At 32.6% G+C, this 19651-nt stretch overlaps 2 protein-coding genes across 2 annotated transcripts; one reads left to right on the top strand and one right to left on the bottom strand.

Moving 5' to 3' along the window:
• Positions 1–753: 753 nt before the first annotated feature.
• Positions 754–7736, top strand: LOC110662428 (cleavage stimulating factor 64). The gene is made up of 7 exons (XM_021821378.2): positions 754–947; positions 1083–1160; positions 5859–5897; positions 5996–6571; positions 6658–6744; positions 7054–7236; positions 7341–7736. Exons 1-7 carry the CDS (start codon positions 855–857, stop codon positions 7464–7466), a joined length of 1182 nt encoding a protein of 393 aa, XP_021677070.2. The 5' UTR covers positions 754–854; the 3' UTR covers positions 7467–7736.
• A 1593-nt stretch (positions 7737–9329) lies between these two features.
• LOC110662429 (CRM-domain containing factor CFM3, chloroplastic/mitochondrial) lies at positions 9330–15978 on the bottom strand. The gene is made up of 10 exons (XM_021821381.2): positions 14949–15978; positions 14246–14714; positions 14035–14165; positions 13430–13774; positions 12658–12814; positions 12295–12587; positions 12086–12145; positions 10311–10394; positions 9892–10126; positions 9330–9745 (listed from the first exon to the last, which is right to left on the bottom strand). Exons 1-9 carry the CDS (start codon positions 15795–15797, stop codon positions 9956–9958), a joined length of 2559 nt encoding a protein of 852 aa, XP_021677073.2. The 5' UTR covers positions 15798–15978; the 3' UTR covers positions 9330–9745; positions 9892–9955.
• Positions 15979–19651: the final 3673 nt, after the last annotated feature.

Raw genomic sequence — 19651 nt, 5'->3', positions numbered from 1 at the left:
AGTGTTATTGTATTTTACCATTGTTCTGAAAGAAAACTTCTATTAATTAAGTTAATTAATTAATTAATTAATTAGTATATAAATTTTCTAAAATTACATGAAGAAAATTAATCATGAATAATAAGTATGGATAATGTTAAAAAAATATTACTTCAATATAAATATATTATATAACTAGTTTTTATTTTTATGAAAGATAATTATGAAAGGAGCATATATATGGTGATAAAAAAATTTTATTATTAAGAAAAAATATTTAATTGTTTTAAAAACTCTTTTTATTAAAATATGTTAATTTTAAATAATATTTTTAATTAACATATTTAATAAATATTTATATTCTCTTCTTTTTTAATAAAATTATTATTTTATCCTTTTATTTTAATGACATCAATTATATATTTCTTTTATTTTTAAAATATATTAACTGATTTATATATTTTATTTTTTTTACTTTTTAAATTTTAATATAATTTAAAAAATATAATTATATAATTTTTTATTTTTAAATTTTAAACTATTTAATTTCTATTTTTTTGAATTCATTGATTAATAGAAAATTTAATCAATTGGATGAAAAAAAAATAAAAAATTAAAGAGTAAACTGAAGAAAAATATATAAATTAATTAATATATTTTTTAAAAATAAAAAATCGTATAATTAACCCCTTTAAAATAAAGAAGTAAATAATAATTTTTCTGAAAAATAAGGCGTAAATATATGAGAAAATAAATTAGAAGCTGGGCTGGGCCTCATCGTCTAACCGGTTGGCAATCAACCTCGAGCCACCGAGCACTCCACGGTCTCTCGCTCTCTCTCTCTCTCTCTCTCTCTCTCTCCTCTCTGTGAAGCAATGGCGGGAAAGCCAATCGCCGGCGATGGATTAACAGAGAACCTTGCTGGAATGACGAAGAACCAACTATATGACATTATGTCTCAGATGAAGGTACATGCTCTCTCATTCTTTTTCTTCCTACAATTTTCTTATCTTCCAAACAACATTCGCTCTTCTCTCACAACCACTCTGAACGTAGCTTTTTCGTGCTTATTTGTGTGTATTTTCTTTTTAATCTTGACGCAGGCGTTAATTGAGCAGAACAAGCAACAAGCAAGAGAGATCCTCATCCAGAATCCTCTCCTGACGAAGGCACTTTTCCAGGTTTCTACTGTTGATTTTTGTTTTTAATAAATTTCACTGGTTGTTGTCGTTGTGTGTTTGCAAATAAAATAAAGTTTCTTTTGTGATATTATTAGTTTCTTTCTGCAGTTGAGGTTTCTATTCTGTGAATTTCTATGTTTTTGTTGCTGCGATGATATTAGGTGGAATTAGGGTTTTGTTCGAGATTTTTCCCCTTTAATGATAATAGATGAAATTATCCTGCAATATGTTTTCGATGGGATTATGCTATTGTGATAGGCATGTGTTTGAGCCCTTAATATCCTTCCCTTTCCATAGAGGAAAAATGAATGAAGGATGACGAACTGATTTACCTTGCTTGAATTAGCTGATGGATTAACTAAAATTAATTCGTTAGAGTTGATTAGAGGACTACCCCACAAAAGCAAATTACGTCTATGATCATTCAATTAAGCATAATTTTAGCAAAGTAACTAAGTTTTAATTTGCAGAAAAAATACCAATGTTTAATTTGTTTCAATAAGGTCATTGTAGCCACATTTTGATCATAAAAAGCTATTTACATAAATTAAAAGATGCAAAAATGGTAATTCTAAGGTAGACCAAGACCAATACTCCACACTCTGTCTGTCCACCTCTTAATTAGGATCATTAGGCAGATTTTCAGCAAGATGCAACTTGAGATTTCCAGTGTCTATTGACTGGAATATACCCCTGCTGACCTTATTGAAATGAAAGTTGATCTATTATGACTTATTTGCAATAAATTGAAGTTTAATCATCATACTAAAATTCAATTATAAGTTGGTCAATTGGACTAAAAAAAAAGGCCAAACATTTATGTCAAATCACTATTATATCCAAAACTTCTAATTTTGTGGAAAATAGCCAAACCTTTTAAGATTTGTCACAATTGTATCCAAAGGGGTGAAATTGAATTTGAAAAGTTAACTATAAATTACAATATACTATCTAAAGCTTTATTTGATTAACAAATAAAAGTTTTGGATATAATCGTGATTTAACGTAAATGTTTGACATTTGTAATCCATTAATTAAAATTTATATTTAAAAAGAAATAATAATTTTATATTTATTTTTAATTGAAATTTTATACTAAAAAAATATTTTTATTAATTTCAATTAATGTAATTATCATTTAAATCAAACTAAATAAATCTATGTATCCAAATATAAAATGTAAAAATAAATTCATATTTTTTTTACAAAGTAATTTTGAAAATAATATATAATTGAAAAGAATGTATTCCATATGAATTGTAGTATCCATTAAATAAAATATTTATTTTATATATAGTTTATTCTAATTAATATATGTATTTTACAATTATATTCTTCTCTTCACAAAGAAAAGAAAGAAAAGGAAAAAAAGAAAACAATTCTATAAAAATTTGTGAAGAACTAGTATATTTTACTTTTTCATTTTCATGAGATTTGCAATGTGAAGAACTCATATAAATTATATGAAATTTATATATTTTAATATTATGTATCATATATTTTGATACATCTGATAAATCGTGTCTATAAGATTTTTTTTTTCAGTTATTTCTCACTAATTCTCGGAAAAACTCATTAATAAGTTCGAATTCTAATTGAAGAGGAAAAAAAATCTCAATGCAATAATATGTATGGTTCCACAATCCTAATCTTCTCTTCACAGGAAAAAAGAAAGAAAAATAAAAAAAATCAATGAAAAAAGTTTATGTTTAAACTTGATTGATCATGAATTGAGCATCCATTTAAGAAAGTACACATGTTAATTGAAATAAACTATATATAAATACACATTTTATTTAATAAATGCTACAATTCATGTAGGATGCATTCTTTTCAATTATATATTCTTTTCAAAATTATTTTGTAAAAGGGTATGAATTTATTGTTACATATTATATATAGATGCTACAATTTATGTAAAATACATTCTTTTCAATTATATATTCTTTTCAAAATTACTTTGTAAAAAGATATAAATTTATTTTTACATTTTATGTTTGGATATATAGATTTGTTTGACTTGATTTAAAAGATTATTACGTTAATTGAAATTAATAAAAATATTTTTTAGTATAAAATTTCAATTAAAAATAAATATAAAATATATTTCTTTTTAAATATAAAGTTTGCTAAACTCAACTCAACCTTTATCCCAAAAATTTATTGGGGTCGGCTATATGGATTCTCTTTCTCCACTTTAAACGATTTTGGGTAAAATCCTCGGAAATGTGTAATGATTCTAGGTCTTGTTGTACTACTCTTCTCTAAGTCAGCTTAGGTTTACCCATTCTTTTCTTTTTATCCTCTAACCCAATGTGCTATACTTGTCTAACTGGAGCCTCCGTATGTCTACGCTTCACATGACCAAACCATTTCAATCTCTCTTCTCTCAACTTATCCTCAATTGGCACCACTCCTACATTTTCTCTAATACTCTCATTACGGACTTTATCTAGTCTAGTATAGCCACTCATCCACCTTAACATTCTCATCTCCGTAACTCTTATCTTAGATACATACGACTCCTTCATTGCCCAATACTCACTGCCATATAACATGGCTGGTCATATGGCTGTACAGTAAAATTTTCCTTTCAACTTATTAGAAATCTTGCGATCACATAAAATTCCCATGACACGTCTTCACTTCAACCATCTAGCTTGAATCCTATGACTAGTATCCTCCTCACATTCCCCATCTACTTGAAGGATTGAGCCGAGATATTTAAAGTGATTACTTTGGGGCAATACCACTCCATCTAAACTAACTCCTTCCCTATCATCAGTTCGGCCTTCACTGAACTTACAATGCATGTATTCTGTCTTTGTTCTACTTAACTTAAAGCTCTTTAACTCTAGAGTACTTCTCCAAAGCTCTAACTTTCTATTGACTCCTTCTCGTGTCTCATCTATCAGAACTATATCATTCGCAAACATCATGCACCAAGGGATATTCTCTTGTATATGTTTCATCAATTCATCTAGAACTAATGTAAAAAGTTAAGGGCTTACAGCTTAACCTTGGTGTAATTCAACTGAGATAGGAAAATCAATGGAATAAAAATTGCAAACGTTTACGTTAAATCAATATTTTATTCAAAGCTTTTATTTGTTAATCAAATAAAATTTCAATTACTATATTGTAATTTACTGTTAACTTTTCAAATTCAATTTTACCCCTTTGGATACAATTGTGACAAATCTTAATGGTTTTGACTATTTCACACAAAATTAGATGTTTTGGCTATAATCATGATTTGACATAAATATTTGGCATTTGCAGTTCAATTGGCCTTATAAGTTTGACCATGTGTGAAATTAACCCATTTTACTAATGTTTTATTACTCCAATTCTTATATGCCATAAAGTGCCTCATTAATGATTTGAATGTAACACAAAATGGCTTTTAATTATTAATACTAATGTTTTATTTCTCCAATTCTTATATGCCATAAAGTGCCTCATTAATGATTTGAATGTAACACAAAATGGCTTTTAATTATTAATCTATATAAGATTTGGTGTTGTTCATGTGGGAATTCAATCTAGATAATTTGTCATACTTAAATCCTCAATTGTGATTAATTATGACATTCTAACATCTTTACCATTGCTTTTCTTATGATTGTGTGGCCAGTTGATGCTTAGGCACTATACATAAGTAAGTTTCAGTGACCTTTGTGCCGAATTCATATCTGATGGGCGAAATCTTAACCAGGACTTGATTTGTTTCGTTAGAAAAAATACAAAAGTTATTGTACATTTTCTCTCTTTCTTTTCCTAAGGGGGGCTGGAGCTGTGAGGACCAGAGAAATGGAGTTATATTTTCATTCAGTTTTGCTTTCTAGTGTGGGAATGACTGCCTTTATATCCAAATTTATACCAACAGATGATATACTTTTGAATTGTAATCTTACTTGGTTTAAGGTTCGGCACTGATAGGTTAATAGTATTCACCATTTTGCCATGATTTTTTATCAACTAGGTCAGTGCAGCGGATTTATGTGATGCTGCATCTATTACATTTGTTGAGGATTTACTTAATTTATGTTAGTATTCTATAGAGTTGAGCAAATCTAGCGAAGCTTTGGCATGCCTAGTCTCAGCCCGTGTATTAAATAAGCTCCAAGGCTCCAGTTTGGTTTATTTGTTAAACAAGTTGAGTCTGTCATTGTTCAAATTTGGCTTGTTTGTGAAATAAGCCTAAACAAGTGGAGATCAATCTTAGGGAGTTCTTTATAGACTTAAATTGTAAATGAAACTATTCTCAAAATTGTTCAAAAAGTCAAAATATTTATTTAAGAAATTTTAATAGGTTGTCATGGCTGTTCTTGTTAAGAATTGTGTATAATAGAATGTGTAATATTTAGGAACATTATACAAGTTATATGCTATTATAACGAGAATTATATATTTTTTATTTTTTTTTTCCTAATAAAAACTTAAATTACGTTTAGATTTGTTGTAGATAAAGGTAGGGTGCATGAACCCTTAAGTCATAATCATATTAGTAGTAGCTCTCTAGATGAGCTTGCGCTGCTTCACAGTTCTCACACCTGGCAGTTTGAACATGGATTACTAAACTAACAAATGGATTCAAGCAACTAAGCTTTGAGTAGCTTAGCTTATGTCTTTCAATTCTAAAACTTCTCCTCTAATCACGCACTCAATGCTACTTGATCTGCCTTGTTTGATCAGGCACAAATTATGCTTGGAATGGTGCAGCCTCCTCAAGTGGTATGCTCTTATTTTTTTAAGAAATTTAGCTCTCTAGCTTTACATTGATGAATCTGTCTATACTCTAAACTCATATTTTGATTCCAATTTTCCTTTAGATTCCAAATATTCAGCCTGCAGCACCACAACAACCTCAGCAATCATCACAACCATCTCAGCAGTCAAATATTCAGGCTGCCCACTCATTACCCGGACAAGTTTTACAGGAACAAACAGTTGCATCTCAAAACCAACTTCCAGTGAGAAAGCAACACCAGAATCAACCTTCAATATCAATGTCTTCTACTTCAGCTCCTCCTTCAAGTCTTCAATCTCAGCCTATGCCTTCACACCCTCTACAGACGCCTCAGTTGCCGAAGGGACATTTGAACCCACAAGTGACCCCAATTTCTGTTCAACAATCCTCTCAACTTCCAAACATACCTCCACCTCTTCATTCTGCTTCACAGCCACCCCCACTTCACCAACCTCAAATGCCCTCAGTCTCTACTCAGTTGCAACAGCCATTACAGACAACTGGAATTCCTCATCTGCCGTTGCAACCACCACTGCCTCTGCAAGGTAGACTACCTTCTGGTCCAAGCTTTCATCATCAGTATGGACCACAAATGGGGCCCAATGTGGGTTTCCAGCATGCTGGTGCTCCTCAACATCCTTCGCAACCGATGTTTCATGTAAGTTGAAGATAAGGGCTGTTAATTCATTGCTTAGACATATGCGATATAAGTTTAAATAACTTTACTCCTTCAAAATTTTTCAGTCTGGTAACAAACCTCAAGCTAGCATAGGGCATTCATTTCCACAAGGACAGCCACCTCTTCCAAGTCAGATACCATCATTGTATCAGGTATGCTTGTGCTTTGAATTCAACTTACGGAACCATTTTCCGTTGCTACACCATCTTATCAGCTGGTCAGGCTTGATGCATGCATGTGCTGTTTGTTGCTTATTTATTATTATTATTATTATTATTATTATTATCGGATAAGCTACACCGTGAGGGTAGTTCTCCTCAATCCATAGAGATACCAAGGCCTTGCCACTCGGATATCCCCTTGGGGATGCAATTCATTGCTTTTATAAGCCATTTTGAATAGTTGTTACATGCTGTCATGTTCCCACACTAAGTAATCGTTGAAACCTTGATGCTTTTAAGGGTGGAGGTTCACACTTGGGGGCTGAGTTCAATAATCAAGTTGGAAATACAATGCAAGTTGATAGAGGACCGTCTTGGATGTCTGGCCCACCAGAGGGCTTGACAATGACACATCTTCCTGGACCACAGCCAACGATTCCTGGTCAGATGGGCCCTGGCACTCAGCCCAGTCGTGCTACACCAGTAATATTTCATTACACCAAATTCATGATTATACCACCTGCCAATCTTTTCTAATGCTTCCAATTTATTTTACCAAGTCCCCTTCTGCGTTGCTTGTGATCTAGTTGACTCCTGAGATGGAAAAAGCGCTGCTTCAGCAGGTCATGAGCCTCACACCAGAACAGATTAATCTCCTACCTCCTGAGCAAAGGAATCAAGTGCTTCAGCTGCAGCAAATGCTGCGCCAATGAAACTAGTTGGTCATTTTTTTCTTCAAGTTGACGTGGTCAGTTCTTACAGCATCGCTTCAGTTCATCTGGTGGACACTTGTTGATGCCGTAATGTAGTTTTAATCTCTCTCTCTCTCTCTCTCTCTCTCTCTCTCTCTCTCTATATATATATATATATATATATAGTTCAATTTTGTTGATATCATTTTAGATCTTGACCATTACATTTTATGATTTTGCTAATTTTTTCCCTTTTTATATAAACCATTACTTAAGTAACTTTGAATTCGACATCTGATCTGTATGAAATGGTTGAATGATCTGGAATATCTAAGAGGAATTAGGAATCTTTTTTGTTTTGATTCACAGAACAAGAAAGGTTTTCTCCAAAATTGAATTGTATTGAGAGGTGGTTCTTTCAATAAGCATCTAGCAGGTTTTTTCCCTTGGACCCACAAGAAGCAGACTAATAAAAGATCGTGAATTTATTATATGATCTGCGATTTTTATCATTCTTTCATATTTTATTTTTCTTTCTTATATATATAATTCATATTTTTAATAATTAGAATTTAAATTTATAATTTTTTAATTTAATAAAATTCACATTATAAAAAATACAAGGATTAGATTTTTAATAAAATAAAATTTGAAGATTAAATTATTTTCAAATTGAAATTAACTCGTTAATGATATTTTAGTCATTTTTATTAGAATTAACAGTAATTTAATTAAAATTTTAACTATAAAAATTAATTTATAGATTTATTAAATTTCAATAATTAAATTGCTTAATTTTAAAAGTTTAAACAAAATTTAAGGATTAAATTATAGTTTATCCTTTCTTCTATTTCGCCTTCCATATCTCTCTCTACTTATGTCTGCCTCCTTTCTCTCGCTCTCTCCCCTTAAATCTCTTTTCTATCTATTTCCGTATCTCTGATTTATCAAACTATTCAAATCAAGGTGTTCTTAGATGCCATTATATTTACATTGGTAATCCGTGAACCTCCATCTTTTCTTATCATTAGATGTTAAAATGGAGGTAGATGTAAGCATCAAAACATCAAGATGCTCTTTGAACGTGACCCAAACCACTCCTCAGAAAAAGGAGAAAATACCAATAAATTAAATAGTAATTCACCCAAATAATGTCTTTTCATTGAGAAAATATGAATTTTCTTAAAATTAAATCTCATGAGCCAATTAACATAATTTTTTAAAATATAGTATCCTACTCATAAATAATAACAATAATCATGAATTAAATTATATTTTACCCTTTTAATTACCACCCATACATTGAAAATCCATCACACTATATTTGTACCCATTTGAATTTTGACATTTTAGTGTTTAATCTCAAGCATATGAGGACCAAAAAATTTTGGAGCAAACCCAAGAACGGCAACTTTTTTTTTTTAATGGATAAACTAAAAATATATATCAGTGTCCATCTCATTACATTCAGTCCACTTCTCCCCCTATGAGTGTCCATCTCATTACAAAAACTTACATTCTTTTTTCTGGTTGCTCTTTGCCTTGCTTGACCTTTGCAATCATTGAAGAAGTGTTCAGTCAAATAACTATTAAATTAACTTTTAAATATAAAAATAGTGATATCATCTTATTAACTATAATTAAAATATTTTTTTAATTTTTGAAAAAAATTAGGAATAACTTTTCATGAATAACTTGCTCAACTTCTAAATATTAACATAAATATTATATCACCACAAAATATAAATATAAGGTCAAAACACTAAACGCTATTTCAAAAGTTATTATCGCACAAGCCTTAAATCACATTACCATCAGCACTTAGATTTTTGGTTTCATTTGTTGAGTGACTATCCAAAGAAAAATCATTGTTCGCATGACGGATAATGAAATACAGAATAGTTCTCTGCAGATTTGCTCATCAAGGTAACAAGGCGATACTATAACAAATTAACAATATTTAAATTCGACTTTGTTACCTCAAAACACTATACAAAAATTATGATGACAAAATGTTCTACATATTAAACAGAGACATCGTATTACTAAAAATGGAAGCCATTGTCATCCTTACTAATGAAAAAGTGGGCTGCGGACAAACACCGAGCTCACAGAACACAGTGAAGCATAAGATCAATTTGTTAATGAAGAGTCCTTGTGATGAATAGCAACATGTAGGCGAACCTCGCTAAGCCATCCATTTTATTGATTCAAAATTGTGTTAGTTCCAACTTAGCCAGATCAGCTCAAACAGCTACAAAGTCCATGAGAATCATCAAGCTGCTTAAGTCAACCTGATGCTAGAAAATGGGGAGCAAAAAGAAGGCAGCAGATCTAGATTCAATTCATTTATTCAATATCTAAGAAAAGACCTAGATGATGAGGTAAATATCAAATTGAAGATGGTGCTAGAAAATGGAGAAACAGCATGAAACATAATGATTACCTGTTTTCGACATATGCAAGGAACAAAAAATGCCATCCAGTCAATTCAAAAATTCAAGGACTTGTCAACCATTTTTGCTCAAAGGATGATCATCATTTTGCAAGCCTGAAAATTCAAAATCTCCATTGGCTTCCCAATCAATGTCATCATCATCATCATCATCATCTTCTTCTTCATCAAAGTCATCATGATCCCCTTCTTCATCAGATCCAACAAATGCAGCTTCATCCTCACTCTGCAAATTCATTTTAAAAAAAAAAAATTTCACATTGCAAGAAAATATCCATTCCTTCATCCTAACAAGAAAAGTAGTAATACAAGTCCAGAAAGAACATAAAGGAAACAATATTCACAATTGTATCAGAGGGGCAAAAAGTATAAAGATGAATAAATAGCAAAGTGAAAAGCTAATATTTTACCTGGGTGAATTCTGAGACATGATTTAACTGCCCCTGTTCCTCTGATGTCCAATTATTTTTGTGGTCTTCTTCTAGAGAAAGACCCTATAGATCAACAAAAACCACCCTAGTTTTGTTAACTGCAAATGATAATGACAGAAGTGATGATAGTCTGTTCATTACTGAACATCTGTCATTGAAGCATTCCACACACATAATACTAGAAATTAGGGGTGGCCACGGTTCAGGTTCAATGAAATCATGAACCTGAACCAAACCGTCATAGGACGGTTTGGAAGACAGTTCTTGAACCGCCGGTTCCGGTTCGAGCCCCGGTTTAAAACGGTTTAAAGGACGGTTTGAAAATTGACAGTTCAAGACGGTTCGAAAGCGGTTTAAGGGCGGTTTAAGAGCAACTTAAAGGAAAAAATTAGAGGAAAATTTTATTAATTTAGAATTTAAGTTATATTTGTAAAAATATTTTAATTTTTCTTAAAAAGCTTTCAATCAAAATAAAATAAGAAAAATAAGAATAAAAATAACTTATTTTTAAGAAAAATTTAATAAGCAAAGACTTGAACTTATTAAAAAACTAAAGATAAAATTAATTTTTTTTTAAAAATTAGAAAAATGTGCGTGAACTTAATTTTGCCTATATATCCATTTAGGATTTAGAGGAATCAAAATTTTCAGTTATAAGTTGAGAGAAGGAAGATTGAGGTGGTTTGGTCATGTGAAGCATAGACATAGGAAAACTCCAATTAGACAAGTAGAGCATATTGGGTTGAGTATAGAAAGAAAATAATAGGTAGACCTAAACTGACTTGGAGGAGAATAGTACAACATGACCTAGAAGTATTATACATTTCTGAGGATTTAACCCAAAATCGTTTAGAGTGGAGAAAGAGAATCCATATAACCGACCCCAATAAATTTTTGGGATAAAAGCTTAGTTGAATTAAGTATTACTTGCCATTTTTTAAAAAATTATATGATAATTGATAATTAAAAAAACATAAAAGAAAAAAAAAATCAAAATAGAGGGTATTGAAAATTTTATTGAAGATATAAAATAATAACAGAGTAATTGAGATAGTATTAAAAATTTCAGTGACCATAAAAATAATAAAGTAGGGGAATTGTGAAAGTACTGAGAATTAAAAGGAGCGTAGAAAATAATTATTTAGAAAATTTGAGAGAAATTGAAAGAGTATTAAGAATTAAAGAGAATGTAGAGAATAATTGTGTAGAGAATTAATGATATATATATATATATATATATATATATATGTGTGTGTGTGTGAATTAGGAGTAGAGTGAATATTTATTAAATTTTTTTTGTATTTAAATCGCCCGTTTGGTCCGATTCGGAATCGTCGGTTCAACCCGGTTCGAAACCGCCGGTTCACGATTTTTAAAAATTATGAAACTGAACTAAACCGTAGAAGGACGGTTTCGGTCCGGTTTGAAGCCGGTTCCGATTTTGACCGGTTTCGGTCCGGTTTTGACCGAACCGGTTCCGGTTCAGTTCCGGTTCAAAACCGGACCGTGGCCACCCCTACTAGAAATATCACCACCTGCAAGAACTACCCATGCTTCTCCCCACCCACTCCCCTACACCCTCCTCCTCTCATGGCAATTTATAAGAGGGGAAACTTTTTCTGATACTGACTGGTTTGAAAACATTTTAAAAACCTACATGTTACCACAGAGCGCAAAAAACTCAGTATGTGACTGTATGCACAGGATGAGTTCACCCTTCGTTTCAATAAAGTAACAAGGAAAACAATACTTACAATTTCTTTCTTCATTTGCTCTATGGTTCTTTCCAATTCAGAAATGTGCTGACTAAGAGCCTACATGTTTAACATAAAAGTAATGTAAGATATAGGATGCCTATCACAATAACTGATAGAAAAGTCACAAGATATGGCTGAATACATGAAAAAAATATTAAAATTATATAGATATATGATGGCAAAAAATAGGATAAAAGTGATGAAACCTCATGACGTTGCATAGCAACAGAACGCTTCAGTGCTTTTGCCTTTGTCAGGAGATTTCTCGGCCTCATGTTAATGGGTCGTCGATAATTCTTCCCACGATAGTAAATAAGAGCAAATCCTTTGGGTACTCTTTCTATTGCCACTAGTATCCCTGCACTCTCATATTCCAACAACCTAGCTGTATCTTCAACAAATGCAAGAGTCTTTTGTTTGGATATCAGCTTCACTAGTTCTCTATGCTTCCAGTGCAAATGCATATTTTCAATGACACCATCAAAAACACCACGAATGCCTGGCACATCATTAAAAAGGGTTTATCAAATATACTTTTGAAGTTCTCTCTGTGACTAATGATCACTCACCTAGAGGCAAGTATGCCTTCATTCTTAAGCCAACTCTACGAAACATTGCCTTTTCCTCATCAGTTATCGTTTCTTGGTCATAATCAGGACCAGAAGGAACCATAGAGGCTTCTATCTTGGCTAACAATTTTTCTGCTCTAAGCTTTTTGGCTTGGGCCTGTCCAAGCAACATTAACCAAGGCCATAAATAAGCTCCAATGCTATGCAATAATTATCTAGTTAAAAAAAAAAAAAAAAAAAAACCATGGTTGATCAAGCACATATAGAATCTTGTGGCAGGATAAAGATAGAAAATAAAGCAATACATGATTAAATATAGTTAAACAAGGTCACCCAGTCATGGTTCCACCGAAGTGGGATATCAGCAGTAAACTATGGATCTCTTCTTTGTCTTACATAAAGTAGCCATTCTCTGGTTATAATACTTGTAATGTCATGGTTGCAAGATGCAAATGAAAGAATTGTACTGTTGCACTATATAGTGGCCCCTTGAAATAATTAAAACAATCATCTCCTTCAGATTCGGAGGGGGAAAAAAAGGGTATCAAGTGAAAACAAAAATGACCAGAACTAAAAAATATAAAGGAACTTATCAAACATCTTTAAGTACTACCAGAAGGTTCAGAATGTAATTTTCCTTCAAATTAAAAAAATAATTTCTTTTCTCTGAAAAGAGACCTAGGAGTGCTTTAGCAGACTAATCACTAGCAATTACAATTTTAGTTTTTAGAAAAGGGGTGGGACGTAGGGAGTGGGGAGAAGAGATACTTACAACTGCTAATTTATGTTCTATTCGTTTGACAATTCTGGCCCTTTTTGCTCTGGAAGCATCTTCCATCATTTTTTCACGTTCTTCAGAAGAAATAACTTTTCCCCACCGGGCTTGAGCCTCATAGAACTCTGCCAAGGTACCAGCAAGCGCCTTTCCTTCATTGTCCCCAGATGATGGTGCATCCACTCCTTTGATTCGCACTTTCTCTTCAGCATCTTGAATCTGTTTTGTTAATTCTTCTCTCTCTGCTAAAGCAGCAGCTACACTTGTTGGCAAAAAATCCTTTCCACGGTATATGACAATGTAATACTTGTTTCTAAGCAATAAGACACCGCCTGTTAAAGCCTGCAAAAGTATATGAAAATTTTAATAACATTAAAAAGTAACTTTTAAATTGCATGAGTAATATCCATCTGTAAATACCATCTCTTGTAAGGAAAACACTACTGGCAAGATGAAGACACCCAGAGGAAATTTTCACGGGAAAAAAATTGGAACATACATGACCTTGGGATTTCACTATTCAAAAATTGCAACACAATCAACGTAATATGTTCTGGGAAAATACAAATCAATAATGCCTTCACAAGAAACATGCAACATACCTTTAGTTCATCAGCCATTAGTTTATTATTTGTATTCTGGATACCTCGTTTCACAGCAATCTTTGCAACAAGGCTTTTCTCCCAAAGCTGGAGTATTGCAGCTGCCAACCCTTGATGGTTTCTGTTTCTCCCTATAAAACAAGTTAAGAACAAAATTCAATGCAACGAATTGACAATGTAAAGAGAATATTTTACCTTAGGTGAGCAATACCAAGGGCAAAATGACAAGGAAGTGTTTTAGCAAGTTTTCGCAAGTTAGTCATCTCTGCATTGGTAAGCCTTGACCGCATTCCAGTAGGAAGAAGCCTAAAAGGTGTTTTGTAACCAGGAACTTTCGGAGAAAGTAAGTCTGCATCCACTGGCAGTATTCCTGTGCCCCACCACTCTTCAAAACGAGGGCCTAGACCATCAAGCAGACTGTTAAATTCAGCGTCCTCTTCTGTCATGTTCTCAGTACGGTTTATTATTCTCATAGCTGGTTCCCTCTTTTCAGAAGTCAAAGCTGCAACATTGTCGCTTGTCATTGCCGCACTGTCAGCAGAAGAAACATCTGGAACAAAAAGAGCATCCCCTTCTCTATCAACGGGTTGGGATTTTGACGGAGGCCCTTCATAGTTACTTCCACGGTACACAACCATGACACTTCCTGCCCTCCAGATAACTAATCCTCCTGTCCGACGCTGACCATCACTGCCAACAGTTAGTTACACTTCCAAATTCTTACATTCTAAGTTGTAAATGCATATACCTACCACAATATGTACAATTTATATCAAGCAGGAATAGCATCCCAAATTTTTTACGTCAGACTACTATGCTAGCACATAAAATGGCATCAACCATGAAAATTGAAATGTAATCAATTTATAATGTGAGTAATAGCAAATGACAATAAGGCAAAGGAGCCAACCAACCTCAGTGATCTCATGGGCAGTCTTCATATCGTGGGCAAGCACCTCATGAAATTTAAGCCTAACCAACTCCTGCTTCCTCCATTTATCATGAACCTTCTCCAAGACATCCTTTGTGAGCCCAGCTTTCGGAACGCTAACCCTCTCTCTTACAAACATCCCCATTCTCCTCAGCCTTCTCAGCTCCTCATCTTCAATGGTCAATTCAGCCAATGTTGGAGCTTTAACGGTCCGTTTCCTTTCCCTCCCTCCCTCTCCCTCCTCTCTGCCCTTTCTCTCGCTTTCCTTTCTCTCCCATGGCAATACCAAATCATCGTCCTCTTCATCGTCCTTATTGCTAAAAATAGTGTCAGGCCGGACCCACTCTCGCTGCAATAGATCTGCCAATCTCTCCTCCCCGGTTACTGGCGCTAAATCGCCACCGTTGAATTCAATTTCCTCCGCTGCTGCTGCTTCTTCATCATCCTCATCGTCGGAAGTTAACCCCAAATTTCTCAAACGAAGCACGATTCTCTCTATAGCGTTTCGGCCTTTGTCTTTGGTCAAATACCGAGTCTTATCTTGACCATCGGATTGGGTGACCTTTCTGGGAGCCGGAGCCGGAGCCGGAGCAGGAGGAGGAGGGGTTTTATGAGGGCCCCAATTGGAAAGCCAGGGGGACTTGGGGGAGGGAAAAGGGTTCTTGGGTTTAGGGTTTTCGTCGGTTCGAAGCGAAGCGGAAGAGTAGAAAGACTTTCTAAGGGATTGAAAGGGTGGCTTGAAGGTAGAAGAGAAAAGGAAGTGCGAGGTGAGTGGGAAAGGCAGTGAGTTTCTCAGTGGCAATTCTGATAATTTTGCGGTTGCGATTGCCATTTGAAGGTTAGTAGATTCAGTTCAATTAGGAGGCCCGTGATGTTTGCACTTTCATCTGTTAGTTTTGTTTGGATGGCCAGAAAATTTGAGGGGGACTGGAAGATAAGATTTTCTTTTTTCTTTCTTTTGAGGAAATGTCAGAAATGGGATATTTTCCGTTGGAAAGGGTGACCTGGCACGGGCTTGCTGACTTGGCACTCATAGTTTGGGAAGTGTTTTTTCAAATAATATAAATATAGACTGCAAATTTTCATTTTATAAATAAATGCAAATTTTCCGTTGCAAATTTTTTTATTTATAAAATTATTATCCCTCTGTCTCTAAATTTTTATTGTTATTATTTAATAATTAAAAAGTATATTATAAATATTTTTACTATTTAGCATTTACAAAAATATATAAATAAAAATAATTTTAATCCCTTTCATTAACTATTTTTAGATTATAAGATAAAACCAAAAAAAACAGTTGCGTGTGTGTAAGTATTACAAGGAGTGGGGTATTTTCAGGACATCAAATCCAATTAAATTCTGATATATAATTAAATTTGTATGAGTTGAAAATAGAAGGGTATATGTCGAATTTAAGATTTACATGATGTATATTCATTACTTAAATTTATTCATATAAATAATTAATTAAATATAAAATATATATTTAATTTTTATAATAATTTTTGTAAGTTTTATATATTATATTGTAAATAAATAGAATTTAAATATTTTATAAATTATTAAAATTTTAAAACATAAATTATTAATAAAATTATATCTTATGTAAATTATTAATTAAAATATATAATTTTCAACATATTCAAATATTATTCTAATAATAATAATATTTTGGAGATAGATTCGGTAATTTGAAATAAATTTAATTGGATTTAGATATTGAGAACACGGTCCATGTTATGGAACATGTTTCGGGCTGTGTTTAATTCAGCATGTCCGAGCGTGTTACAGAACACGGCCTGTGTTATGGAACACGCCTCAGGGCGTGCTCTGCTTAAATTTCAAATTTTTCAAATTTTTTTAATTTTCTCAATTTTTCTTTATGGTTCAAATGTTTAATCATAGTCTCAATCAAAATAACATGATTTTGGATATGATTCATCAGGAAAAATAATTATTTTAATATTAGATATTTAAAATATTCCTTTTATTCAAGAGTTGAATATGGACATGCATGAAAAATTATTATGGACTTAGATTGACCTATGTGATTGGTGTCTTTTATTTTATTTTATAGGACTGTATAATTATTTTTTTTTTTTTACAAAGGGTCTGTGTTATAAAGTTGTTATAATTAGTCTTAGGTTATAAATTCATTTATTTGGGCTTGTATGTTCAATTTTTTTTTTTTTGTATTTTCACCTTGGTATACCAAGGGTACTTAATGTCATTGGCTTTAGTGAAAATTACAACAAGAAAGGAGTTTATATCATTGATGGAGATCAGTGGGAGTACAAGACTTCAAGAGTTGAAGACTGTCAAGCTCGTTTTAATAAATGAATGTTAACATAGGGTGCCTTAAAATCTAATCCTTGTGGCTAGGATTGGATTCTCATAGAATAGTCCATGATCATACTTTTTACATTAAAGTTGATGAATGTATGTATGAGATATGTATTTTCATGAATATATATGATATATGCATGAAAATGGGATAATGTGCAAATTGAGACTAAATAGTAACTAAGTTAACAAAGAAATCTTCCAGTCAAATGATTAAGTTAGTAATAGTGTAATTTTAGAAATTTTATCATGGTTCTCCACTAAGGCAATTATTCAAGAAGTTTTAAATCACAAATATTGTTGGCTATGGTAACATAGGAATGATATATTTATTTTAAGAGATCTTCTTAAAGTAATTGTTGAAACATGAGATGTTATGAGTATGTAAATACTTTAGTGATCAAGAATGGATGTACCTGATATCATTAAAGTTCAAATTTACATGCTTACTGACTTAGTGGGTTTAACTTAACTAATGCAAGATAAACCAAGAATTGATGTACTTGAGGTTTTAAGCATTAGGAGCTAAATAATTGATTGAACCTCACATGAGATATGAAGAGTAAAGTTCATGTGAAGAGTAAAGTTTACTCACTTATAAAATGTTATGAATCCAAGAATAGATGTACTTGAAAATGATTAATAATTTATAAGAATTCAATCACCCATTAGAAATCTGTTTCAACTAGGATTTCTGTTTCCTACTTTGGAAGTGTAGGATTTGTTAAATTTGCGGGAGGACCAATTTGATTAAAAGACCATGATCATTTTGGTTAATTACTTGATAGAATATACTTAGCATCTTGTTATTTTTCGTAGTTAATTCTGATAAAATGACATCAAAACCCTCAAACGTACTTGCTAGCATGCTCAATAACAATAAGCTAACTGGGCCTAATTTCTTTGATTGGTTGATAAATCTCAAGAATGTTTTGAATTTAGAGCGTATTGGATACATTCTGAACTCTAAAGTTCCTGGTCCCTTACCTGAAGGGGCTTCTTAAGAGGAACAAGACACCTTGGCTAAATGGAAGGAGGATGACACCGTAGCAAAGTATTACATACTTGCTTCTATGACTAAGAGTTACAAAAGTAACATGAAAAGATGCATACATAATCTGAAATCCTAGATCACTTACAAGAGTTGTATGGTGAACATAGCAAAAATGCTACATATGAGATATCTAAGCAGCTATTTAGGATGAAGATGACAGAAAGGATGGATGTGGGAGCCCCTGTGCATAAGATGATCAGGCTCATTGAGCAGCTTGACGCTCTTGATTTTTCAATGGACTTCTCACTTCAAACAGATTTGATCTTACTGTAACACCCTCCCTGTAGCAACTCCGTACATTCTCTTATTAGGTGACGGTATTGGTCGGACCTAGAACGTCTGAAAAATATTTAAACTATAGTGAGGAACCATATTTAACTCAAATATTAATAAGAAAAATTTATAAAAATTTTAGAAATAAAATACAACCAAGTTAAATGAGCTAGGTGCCTAGCGATGGGTAACCCAGTGGGAAGTTGCGGTTCTCGCAACTAGGAGCCCTAGACCGGGGGGAAAATTCATAAAATAATTTTTGGGACTCCAGAGAAGGGTCATTGAGGTTTCTATGACATTAGAATGCCAAGAAAATGCTTAGAAAATTTTTTTTTCAATTGGTACAGACGATTTTGGCTCAATAAGCCAAACGAAGGGCATTTTGGTCATTTCGTCTTCAGAGATGATCTTTGGCCGACTTGTCCAATTAAGTAAATAATTATTATGATATAATATGTGAATAAATATTGCTAAAAATTAAATTGAAATTTAGTAGACAAGAAAAGGAAAGAAAATCAAAGGAATTGGAATTATGACATCATTATGATGTCATTAAAAATCCTCCCACCCAATCAAACTTTGACACATGGCATTAACTTATTTAAAATGACTTAATGGGCAGAAAAAAAAGAAAGAAAAATCAGTTGCTTCTTCAACCTTTGGGCAGCCAAAAAACGTAGCGAGAGAGAGAGAGAGGAAAGAAAACTCCATGGAAGCTTAATCAAGCTTGAGCTAACCCACACAAATTACCCAAAAACCCTACCTTCCCTTCACAAATATTTACCCTTACACCTAGAGCAAGTATTGGGTAGCAAAAAGCAAGAGAAAAAGAAGAGTTCTCAAGCTTTGGGAATTAGCTAAATCAAGGTTAGTGCCCAATTTATTCTCTCTCTCACTCAATTCATGTTTAAGGACATGATAAAAGTTGAAATTGTAAGTTTAATGCATAAATTGTACTTTGAGAACTTGGAGACTTGAACAAAATTAGGGTTTGCTCATGTAATGGTATAGGA

Source organism: Hevea brasiliensis, chromosome 9 (genome assembly GCF_030052815.1).
Source record: "Hevea brasiliensis isolate MT/VB/25A 57/8 chromosome 9, ASM3005281v1, whole genome shotgun sequence".
NCBI lineage: Eukaryota > Viridiplantae > Streptophyta > Magnoliopsida > Malpighiales > Euphorbiaceae > Hevea > Hevea brasiliensis.
Note: the sequence above shows the minus strand (reverse complement) of the source record. Positions and strands in the feature narration are given on the sequence as shown.